General features: G+C 38.7%; 1 protein-coding gene across 2 annotated transcripts in view; it reads right to left on the reverse strand.

Annotated features, from left to right (window-relative positions):
- Positions 1 to 12345, reverse strand: part of cdkal1 (CDK5 regulatory subunit associated protein 1-like 1) — a 259083-nt gene that overhangs the window by 62730 nt on the left and 184008 nt on the right. For both annotated transcript variants that reach the window (XM_086310824.1, XM_086310823.1), the window contains exon 11: positions 7987 to 8167. In XM_086310824.1, coding sequence (XP_086166950.1) covers positions 7987 to 8167 — 181 coding nt within the window. The remainder of the gene's footprint in view (positions 1 to 7986; positions 8168 to 12345) is intronic.

Genomic DNA, 12345 nt, shown 5'->3' on the forward strand with positions numbered 1-12345 from the left:
CATTATGAAGCAGGACAGCCCCAAACTATGCAGCTCCCGTGTTGTACAGGGAAGGGATGGCTCAGTAGGTAGAGTGTTCGCCCCGAATCCACCAACAGCTACCCCGTCTCTTCATGAATGTGTAAAACTAGAGTGAATGGGTTAAATGCAGAGGACTACAAAAATCTCACGTGTGGGGACTATAAAGGGATAAAAATTAGAAAATACATATAGTGTTTGTTGCCTTTCCCCTCTAAATTTGGGGTTGTGCAGAGCTAAGATAAAAGGGTAAAAAGGGTCAATTTGTCTCATCTGCGCACAGAACATTATCCAATGAGATATGAGAACATTGCCCGAGATGTTCTTAATTCTTTTGATTTCCTTCATGGTGTCCTTAGATTATATCAGCTCTTTCCGAATTGCACATTTTGTTCTTGGTGGTATCTTTGTGGCACAACTACTATTAGGGAGAGCAGCAACAGAGCTCTTGCCACCCATTTTTTTAATAGATTGATGGATACAAAGTAGGAAATGCTGCAAAAGTGTAAAATGCTTCTTCTAAAGTAACCAGATTTTGTACACCTTTGTTTTTAAGGTGGAGCACATCTACAACCTGCACTTCTAATTGCATTCGTTTTAATGGAACACCTGGTTCCAAGTAGCTTTTGGGGAGTCACCGAGGCTCGTATATTTCTCGAGCCCGGGCTGTAAAGTGATTACTCAGTGTGTTCAATAAGGCATGATAAGTATGGCTGTTGCTGTGTTATTTGTCTAGTCAGATTATTGTTGTCTATAACTGCGATTTAGAAAAAGATCAAATCACATTTTGTGAGTAATCAATTATGATATCTACATAATTCCAAAGGGTTTTGAAAAGCTTTCTTGAGAGTATATGCTTCAAGTGCACCAACAGTCAAAGTGTTCTAATTAAGAATTTCTCCAAATTAAAAAAATGACACTTTATTCACCACAATCGTCCTTCTTCAACATCAAACAAAATTCCCTTCAGTCAAAAAGCCTACTTTATTTTTCACACACTATTATTGCTTTTCCCTCCAGCTATAACAGCGCACTGACGACCTATACACAGAAAAAAATCATTTGAATTAAAAAAGAAAAAAAAAGTATCATTAAAATGCAATGTCTTCTATTATTAGTGGGTTAGGAGCTCATTAATCAAATGTAGGCCTCCCTAGCATAGACAGCAATTTAACCATTAACTCAACTTAATACCTGCTAGACTCCCTTTAACCAACTGTTATTAGCTCCCCTGTTATGCATGTAGGAGTGTTTTGTCTCAAATACAGACAGAGACGGAGGGGAAGCATGGATTTTTCTGAGTGTGCGTCCAGGCATAGATAGATGATACAGAGGCTTGAAGATGGAGCTACTGGTGGCTGGCCAGCTGTTTTACTTTGACAGCTACTGCACTGGTGCCTCGTGGGTAATGGAGTTTTTAACCAATTACAACCAGGGGAAATTAAAAACACTGTCCCATTTGAGCAGCCAATCTCTTTCGCTATCACTTTTTTCTTTTCTTTGTCTCGTGCAGCTGCTCACTGGAAAACCCGGCCTCACCAGCAGACATCCAAACAGCTTCTACTTAGCAAGTTCATTCATCAAGGCTAGGTTCGAGTCACCTGGGGATGATTAGAGGGATCCAAGCTAATAATATTCACTTCCCTTTATTCTCAACACGATAGCTTTCTCTCTCCATCCATGTGGTCTCCTGTTCTTTGTGTTTTCCTACACTCGAATCTAAAGTGAGTATTCTCTCATAAGTCATCTAATACAGCAGGTCATAACAGAACAGGACAGCTGGACGTGAAGATGGACAGGCTTCACTCATGACTGTATTTTTCTAATCAAATATTTGTTTGCTTGTTAGAGAATAGAATGTCAAATTAAAACAATTTAACCTTAAAAATCAGGATTTAGAAATGACCAAATATTTGCACCAAATTCTCTTTTCTGTCCTCAGCTCATCGAGTGCCAAAGCAGCAAAGCGTGAAAAAAAACCTCGTTTTTGAAAAGGAGTCGTTTCTACACAGTGACATCGAGTCTCATCAGTACAATACAGATGTATTTTCAGGAGACAGTGGCACTAACAAAAAGACAGGAGCCCGGACCAGAGATTCTGCGATTTTCATTGAGGGTGTCCAAGATGGACAACATTAGAAATGAGTGTATCAGACACAAATTCAGGCTGAGTGGCTTGGAGACAAAGCTGGTTTGGACACGTGTAGAGAAGGGACAGTGGGTATGTTGGAGATAGGATGTTGAATACAGAGCTGCTGGGCAAGAACACAGAAGATTCAAGGGAGTAGAGAAGCAGTTTGTGCAGACAGCTGGTGTGACGGATGCAAGGGATAGGGCAAGACGGACATAGAAGATGCCCTGTGGTGACCCATTAGCAGTCATTGGTACAATATAGTAAATATGGTTTACTTCATTTCCCTCAAAACCAAACTGTAACTATGAAAAACCTCACTACATACATTTACATCAACATCAGCGGCCACATTTAGGAGGCAGAACCCCCAACATGCATCACGGTGGACATGTCCCTTTATGCATTTCTTCCTGTCTCATTATTTCCTCCATCCATCTCCCTTTCAGCAGTGCTTTCTATCTGCTCTCCTTTCCTACACACTCTTTATCTAAGACCTCCATTCCTAATCCATCTAGTTCTCCATCCATCCCTCCTGTGGCTACTGAACACAGTTGTATTCCAGACAAACCATCTGGTGCACTTTATTAATGACCGACCCTACATGGCTTAGATGTCGTCTGTTTGCTGTGTGTGTTTGTGTTTGAAAACAGGTGCATGCTGACTGATGCAGTGATGTTAACCACTGAAGCAGGTGTACGGTATAGAGAGCCACACGAGTATATATTTCTTGTCTCTCTGACAAGAAATGTATACCATTCTCTGTCACTTTTAAATTGTTCCTCAAAATGTACATTTTCTATAAAGTTTAATAACAAAAAACAAATGATTGCCATCTTATTCTAGGCACCTAAATATGGACTTTTGTCCATGTGAGGCAAGTCTGTTCTTTATTACAATGATTTTTTTCCAGTATACCCAGTGACTCAGTGCAACAGTATCAATTTGAGAACTATTTAAACCACAGATGTTGCCTCACCAAGATAAGAAATATCCAGCATGTTTTTGGTGTACAGTTAAAACTTCTGGATCCATGATGGTATCTGGGTGCAATACTGAGCAATGAACACGGCACGGGTGACTGCCAGGTCACAGGTTTTGGACCGACATATCACGGCATCTATTTAGGGCTACACAGTTTAATTTTTATATCAATCGTGCTCGATGATCAAACTATTTTCAAAATGAGCGCTCTGCCAACAGGGCGCTAAAGAAAAAAGCAAATACAGCGCTCTCTTCATCACTGCCTGACTCCACATGCCTGCATGTGATGTTTCAGCCTAATAACACTAGGATGAAAAACAGAAATGCAACAGGTAACAGATCATCAAGACAAAATGCAAACATCTGGCGTGGCAGGAGATGAAGTCCTGGATCCTTTACATGCAACACAGCTAATCGCAGTATGAAGAATACATAAAGGCCAGGAACACGTTACCTTCGTGAATTGCCCAGCATCAGCTCAGATGTCTATAAAAGCGAGCCTCATCAGTGTGTCTGTGTAACCATCAGTGTTGGGCAAGTTACTTTGAAAACGTAATTAATTATAGTTACTAGTTACTTCTTCAAAAAAGTAACTGAGTTACAATATTCTGAAAGTAATTAATTACTTGAAAAGTAACTATTGGGTTACTTAAAAAAAATAATAATTATACCCTGGGGTCCCAGGTATAATTGGCCATTTTTAACTACTTTTGATTTTCCCTCCACATTTCACCTTTAAAAACTATTTACTTTGCCTTGTTTGGTGTCATCCTTTTCAGCACAACCTCACGTGTCTGAATGTAAACTTATGTTTTCATTTTGACATACTGTATTAACACAATTGATCTAAAATCAGACAAAAAACATAAAATCAGAGTAGAAAAAGTTATATTTTTTTAGTGTAACAACCACAAACATGTTTAATGAATCACATTTCATAACTTTAAATGCAAATATAAATTGTCAATTTTAAAATCCTATGCACAAGTTTTGCAAACAACAAAGTTATTTACCTTTTACCTTGATTTTTTAAATAACCATTTCAAACTATTTACAGAACAATCAGCTGTTCTGCACTCAATAAGATGCCACACAAATTATTTGTGCCACTCCCAAAAAACAATTTCTGTCCACTATAAAGGAGAACATCACAGCCTGATGCCTGCAGGTCTGACAGCAGCAGGTGTATCACTCCTGTTTCTACCTGGAGACAGCAGTCGCCTCATTGTTCTGACACACAACACAAAACTGTCCACAACACTACAAACTAACTACACAAGACAACTACACACTCCAAACATGCTAAATGTCACAAATCTCTCACATATCAAAACTCGCTCTCTCTCTTTTTCTGCTCGCTCTCTCTCTCTCTCTCTCGCCGTCACTCCTAAAACGTCCTGTTTTTTGTTTTTGTTTGTTTGTTTGTTTTTGCTCATAAGTAGAGAGTGCTTGCTAGCGCTGTCCTTAGACAGTAAATGTGACAAAACTATTGAGGAAAAAACGCCGCATATATATTGTTTATCATGACTGTGGTTTTACGTGGCCTATCAACACAATTTATAAACTGGTATATATCACCTTGTTGCTTTGTCTTTAAGTGGTCATGTGATCGGCTTACCACGACTACTTTATTCTTCCGCAGTCAAACAGCAGCACTCATGCTAGGACTGGGCGATAAGACCCAAAATTCATATCTCGATATTTTTTAGCTGGATGGCGATATACGATATATATCTCGATATTTTTTTAAAGCCATAAAGAACAAAAAGAGTTCTTAGTCACGCTGTGTCCCAGATGTCACACAGGCACTTTTATTAACATACAGCACAGATGTACATGAAAAAAATTACTCAAAAATAAATTATGAGCATTTATTAAATAATAATGCTCCATAAATAAAAGAAAACTATGTTGTTTTTGTGCATAACAAAGAGCTCACAATTGTGCAGTCAAAATGTAAACTAATAGACGCTGAGCATAATAACAAAGACAGACAGATTTCACAGCTGCTCTGTTCCCAAGTTCTACTGTGTGACTGACAGCCTTGAGTTTGAAATCCTCTTCGTAACCATGTCTCTTAACAGGTGCCATTTATGGTCCTTATACACACACAATACGGTAATATTACATTGAAGCACAGTACGTATTACTCCGCGAGGCTCCTCGGTAGCTGTAATGCTCTGACAATCCATCAAGCGGTGCGGCTCCGTAGCTTACCAAAGTCGTACTCAAACATTTTTGACAGATTGCTGAGCGCCGTGTACCACATAAAATCGGTTCGCGGTCATCAAGCACAACCAGAATTCATACATAAGGCGCGCTGTCAACTTTTGAGAAAATGAAAGGATTTTAGGCTGTGCAGCCCCTCTGGGCTGCGTGGCGTTAGCGCGGTTAGCTCATTAACACGTTGACGCCGTCCAGTCCCACACACAGGGCGATGGGTGGTAAGTCGTTAACGGAGATTTGCCGTGTATATCTTGTCGTTGCCTGCAGGTGAAGCGATGGGGGAGGGGAAGTTGTGTTCAGTGAAAGAGAGGCGAGGCAGAGTATCGTTGCGTAGAGTCAAAAGTTGACGAAAGAGAGGCAAACTTGCGGCTCCACAAGTATAATTACGTAACAAAGACTATATCGATATAAACGATATTGTCACATCTTATATCTCGTATAAAAATATCGATATTTTTAAAAAACTCGATATATCGACAGTCCTAACTTATTGTTTTGCCCCCTTAGCTCCAGGTGTTGTGCTAGACAGTGAACGATAGGAATAGTAATTAGTTAGATTACTTGTAACTGAAAAAAAGTAACGCTGTTAGTAACGCCGTTACTTGCAATGCTGTTATTCCCAGCACTGGTAACCATCCAGGTCACCAAGAACACTGAAATCCACAATGTAGTCCCGTAGTTGTATTCCATTTGTCCAATAAACACAGTGAGTAACAACTTACGACTACTAGTAAGACTTCAGGAAAAAGAGTTACCTACTGGACAAATATGGTACTTTACCAAAGTGGCAGTGCATCACAGGGGAAATGGAGAGAGATCTCATAGATGTTGAGTTATAAATTTTATTCACATCCATTAATCAGCCACGATGAAAGAATTGAAAGACTTGATATTTTGCTTCTTTATATCAAATATGTTTACATTGTAATTTACTTCACTTTATTTTAAGTGACTCTATGAATTTAAATAAGTAGGAACTATTTTATTTTGATGCAAAGATTTGCAGCACGAATAAAGATAACGATAATGTTAACATATCAGTGTTATATTTAACTGACACTACAATAAAAATATTTCCGATGCTTAAAATCAATAAAAAAAAAACATGATAAATAATTGCAATAGTACTTTTAGGCCATAATGGCACAGCCCTACATTCAATCAGCTTCTTGATTAGGTTAGCTTGTTTATTTCAGCAAAATGCCAAACCATATTCTGTATGTATTAAAAGCAGAGCACTGCAGTTCAGTGAAGTCCAGTTTTTAGGATTTTACAGTGTTTTGAGTTATTTTGAAGCAGTTTTGTAAGCTCTTGTCTTACAAAAAGATGCTAATTTGACAATTAAAGGTCTTCTTACATGTCACATTTCAAACTCAAAAAGCTGAATGAAGTCTTGGACTGATTGTGCTATAATCCAAACACAGACAATAAAGGTCAGAGGAGAAGGGACGAAGAGGGAAATAAAGAAGAATAGAAGCTGCAGTGTGGTTGTGTCTGGGGATTGATCCCTCTAGGAAGCACCCGGCTTCTCCTCAGAGAGCAAAGTGAGGAAGGCGAGAAAAGGGGAAAAAGAGAATGACTTATGAAGACACTCCACTTGAAAGAGATGTGTCAACACTTTGATGGCACAGAGTATTGGAGTATAAAGGCAAGAAAGAAGACAACACGGTATAGAGTACAGCATATGTAAAAGGTCAAACTAAAGAAAAAGGAGGTCAAAGAAAATATTTCAGGTAGAAGTACAAACACAAGCAGCACATGTGCAACGGCAGCACTTCAGTAATGTGAGCTGTTGCATTTTGTTGCACGTTTTGTCCAATAACTTTTCCACGAGTAAAGATTTTTACAAACAACTGCAAATAATCGCGTGTTAAGTTTAGTTCCTTAAGTGGAAAAAAAAAAAATCACAAGGTGTACTATTGCTAAAGTGTATTATGAAGAAAAAAATGTGTATAATCAACGGCGTGATCATAAAGTTCAACTACATTATTACTTAGCATTGATATAATACATATGAACGCTTTAGCTCATTATATAAGAATTTAGTTCCGCCAAACAGCAATCTAGCTGAGAAATCCATGAGCGAAAAGGTCAAGAAAACGTTGGTGTGACTGAGTGTGATATGCTCAGTCTGCGTTGCTTCTCACTCCCTCCCTCACTCACACACCTTTGCAAACAATTAAGATTTTATTAGCTGTTAATTGTTTTATTTGGCAGCAGATGGGGAGATGTAGGAAGCTAGAGAAGCGATGTGTCGCAAGTTGGGTGGTTATACAAAGAATAATAATGTGTTCAGATGAGACTGTTACCACCGTTAGACAACGTTTACTAATAACATGTAGATCTCCTGGGAAGTCGAGAGAAAAATGCTTCAGACAATTTATTATTTAAGAAGATTTTCAGCTAAATAATGTCTATAAATGTCTATGGAGCGCATTAGCTTGATTTATGTTCTCTCGCAGTCACTCCTCCATACATCTCAGGATTAGTGATACTAAAATAATGCAAAATCTTCACAAGTATAGAAAAGGCTTTTACATTTTTAAGTAACAATAAGCTAAAGTTTGCTTCTTTAATTGGCATGTTTCAGAGCATCTGATCGAAACTCTGTCCGTGTCTGCACTCACCACATGTGCTGGTACTTGCTCCAACCTGGCGGCAGGCGTACCGGGTCGGGGGTAAAACTGGTTGATGAAAAGACTGGGGAATCGATAGGCTTTCACTAAGTCTATGGTTGCTTCAAAGTCTTCCTCAGTCTCTCCGGGAAAACCACAGATTATATCTGTAGCAATAGTTACACCAGGGACTCTATAAGAGAAAGAAAGACAGAGACACTTAGTTGGAATTTCAAAGTTTTTGCTATATCCTAGAAAATCATTTTAAAAACAAATAGTGTATAAAAAAGGCATTCATCTCTATTTTTATTGCTCTGAAATGGAAACTAATCCCTCTCAAATAATGGATGTCTGTCCTGCTTCTTTTTTGTTACACTAAACAATTTCAGCTGATTGGGTAAAGATACTGGTAGCTACTTTGTAGCACAAAAAGTGTTGCACTAGCTTTATTGACAAATTGTATCGTGCAACCAAGAGTTACAGGACACTACTTTAGATGAAAACCATGTCATAGAACATCATGTTATCAACATTTACCTTTTAAAAATCCACAGCAAAAGATCCACTTTTGCTATGAAACCAATCTACAGCACTTTAGGACCACTGGTTCATATTATCCATCTTGTGGAACTACTTTTACTTTGGTTTCACACACAAAAACAAATCACAGTACAATCACTGACAGCCAACTACTACCTAATTTATTACATAAGATTCTGCCCGAGTTTGGAAATCACAGACATTTGTCCACTGCTGCTGTGCACCTTTGAACTATCTAAGGCACCACAACATGAAAGGAGGGTAGTGCCTTTCCCCGTGGACTCAGGAGGATTCAGCCAATCAAAACCTAATTAGCAACCTCTGCTGCCGATCATTAGTATTTGATTATTGACCGGCTGGCTCATTGGATTAATCGGGGCCAGTAGAATGTTGTGGGAATAAATGCAATGATTTCTTCCATGTATTTTTGTTTGTATTGACAGCTGTTGGGTGGCTTGGAAAAGAACTCCATAGGGGAAAAAGGTGCATACCTATAGGACATGACATTCCCATTGAGACTGACAGCATGTGTTACCACAAATTTCAGCGATAACACCTAATCCCAAAGGCATTTAGGCATTTATTACTATTATTTATCACTATTTCTTCCAATTAACAGCCAATTAGCCCAAAAGCCCAAAGTAGCACAAGAGAATTCTTCTAAAGACAAAGCATTTTACAAGTACAGGAATCTAAATGATTTTTTGGGAAACTGGCCTTCCAATAGAATCTTCTGTAAAAATTGAAACTGGAAAAGGTTTTAAACAGAACAGAAAATAAAATGTATATTTAAATAAGCCAAACCACTGACTACAAGCTTTCTATCAAAGTACAACAGGCACAGAGTGGAATCAGAAGGAGCATCCTCATGTAACAGCACCCTGTCAAAGACAACTCACGAGACCATTACATGTAGCCTTCTATTTATGCCTTCAATCTGTTTTCTTTCTCCAGTCACTTTCCTTCTTACAAAGGCTTTCAGATGTGCTACACACACAGAAAAAGACAACTATAAGGAGTGTTTGGATGAAAATCCATGCAAAGCACAAGATATTTGGACAAAAATCAAAACGCACAAAGGCATATTAAAGGGCCTTACAAAGAGAAGACAGCTCAACAAAGAAATTAAGAGTGGAAGAGACACTTTCTCTGCAATCGACAATGTGATGCATCTTTAATTACATTAACTTCCTGCATCTGCAACCCCAAGATAACCTCTGACCTATTGATGACTTCCAATTGGCTGCTGGTCATTAATATTAAATCACAGCTTGCGGGCACAGGCATCCTTGACCTCTCAGATCTGCCTGACAACTATCATATGGAGAAGTGGAGCTACGTTTAAAACACAGTGCAAGGAATGGTCAAACGGCTGAATAAATGTATAATTCCCAATCGTTCATTAAAACCGATTCCTTGGATCTTCTGAAACTGCAGTTCTACTGAGTATTTCAAATAACTAACTAGTGAAGGCCTGTACCCTCCTACAACAATCAGTCAGCTAAAGTATCCTGAAAATGAGAATATATATTTCATTTTCTGATGATGAGCCTCCCAATTGTGTCAGTGTGGCCTACAAGCCACAATTAAGAAAGCCTGTGCATCACATGAGATTTAATCACACACACAAAATGAAAAGCTCATCTATTCTAAGGATAAAAGAAATACTGAATAAACTAATTTACTGCTATTTAAAGCTCTTGCTCATAATCCCCTGAGCTGTTTTATTAACGCAGTGGTAGGGAAGGTAAATAAAATTAGCACTATGAACAAACAAGCACTTTTTTCTAAATACAAAGACGTTTCTTGCATCTCCAGAGGGCACGTATATCTAATTTCCTATTGCCCTTGGGTAGTGGTGGCAGTGAGGAGTTAAAGGCAGGCACTAGGTGCTTTTCATTTTTGTAATACTACTAGAAACTCACACATTGCTGCTATGAAGAAAAATGCACAATTCAGGCCAGGGGTGCAAAATAACAGAAGAAAAATGGAATACTGAGGGAAAGAGCAGGAACTAGTGCGAATCGACTTCTGTGGCTTTTTCTTTCGGTGAAGGAGAGGGTAAAAAAATATGCGTGCGCACATGTGTCATTTTGACACCTCTGCCTCCTCCAGATCTAAGGGTGACAGAGGTGTGATATGTGATACTAATGAACAAGAACCACACTGATACTGTCCTTGTTAAAATGAGAGAGGAGAAATGGATCTTGTTATTGTTCACCTTTCAAAAACAGAGAGTGTGAGAAACAAAGAACCAAAGATAGACCCAAAGAAAGAAAGATGGGAAGTAAAAAAAATCAAGGAAAAGATGTAAAATTACATTTCAGCTCAACTCGCTTTCAATTAAAGCGGTGCAGAACAGAGCTATTTTTACAAACTTCAAATCCTGAAACACGGGTTTGTCTTTTTAACCTTGTATTAACATTTGCCACAAAACACCGGGCATAATTTAAACAGCGGATGAGGCATGCATACGTCTTTGAATCCTTAATAAAGCCTGCAAGTTTTGTATCCTTCCACTGAATTTTTTAAGCTCTATTTTACACCTATACGCCTAGAAAACGCTTTCTGATATTCAGTAGCGCTCTAATGCTGCTCTTACAACTGTTGCTTGTGAGAATTTTGAGGATGCGCGCTTTAAAAATGCGTAGTCTAAGGAGCTTGGAAAGAAAAGCGTCTGGACTTCTTTGAGTTGCTTGAAGACGTTTCACCTCTCATTCGAGAAGCTTCTGCAGTTCTAAGAGTCAGTGATGGGGAGTCCCAGATTTAAACCCAGTGGGAGTGTCCCCCCCCCAAAGAGGGACAAAGGACCCCCTGATGATCCTCTACCTAATCACATGAGCCAAGGTGTGAAAGCGGGTGTAGGTCCCAATCAGCCAGGGTTTGGGGTGAGCTCATTGTGAAAACTGGCCCCACCCTATCATGTGATTTCCGATGACCTGGATGACTGAGAACCTTCAGACATATTTAAAAATGCGTGTTTTTCAAACCAGTAGACAAACCAGTAAAGATTTACCAAAAAAACCCCAAAACTGTGTGTGGAAAGGAGATAAACAGAAAGCAGAAAAGGACATTTCAATAACTGAGGCATTAAAAGTGAGTGAGTGACAAAAGTGTTAAATAAAGATTTTATATTTATTAAAGAAAAGCCCACAGAGGGTCTTATTTGCCACAAAACACAGACAAAAATAAATGTATGTTAAAAATATATTGTGAAAGAAGCATCATCATTAAAGTCTAAATATGAAGTTTCATATGTTAAACTCAGCAGGATTTAAATAAAGCATAAACATCCTCCGCTTTCACCCCTACTGACAACTTACAATCTCCCCATATATGAACCATAAACATATATTTAGGATGCATGAAAACCTGCATTTAATTTGGTCACTATTTGATGAAGTCCGAGACCATGGATGTGTTATAATGGAAAGCAAATGAATACCTTGAGAATATATTACACATGTGAAGAGAAAAGAAAGAGCATACAGTCAATCGCTACTCTAATGACTAATGGTGAGACTTCAGCAGGTGCTTAAAAGGCGCTGCTGAAGAAAATCATGTGTCTTTGTCTGTGTATTTTCCTCTCTGTCACTTCTGCTCCTGCTTCACTGAGGCAAATGGACAACACCCCCATAGACAGCAGCCTCCATTAGCTATTAGTTAGGTTTTAGTTAAGTTTTGCACAGGGGGACAGGGAACCATCACGAAGGCTAAACTCTACTATTAAAATCTCCAGCTAATCCCTAATCAGCCTGGATGGGCTGAATTAAGCTTCAGAAATCTCACCATCAACTCTTTGTTTGCTAAAGACTTCACACGTTCAATACA

This window comes from Aulonocara sp. 'chitande type north' Nkhata Bay, linkage group LG11 (assembly GCF_057382095.1).
Source record: "Aulonocara sp. 'chitande type north' Nkhata Bay isolate Kocher_YH1m ecotype deep benthic linkage group LG11, A_spYH_male_GT1.1, whole genome shotgun sequence".
NCBI classification, from domain to species: domain Eukaryota; kingdom Metazoa; phylum Chordata; class Actinopteri; order Cichliformes; family Cichlidae; genus Aulonocara; species Aulonocara sp. 'chitande type north' Nkhata Bay.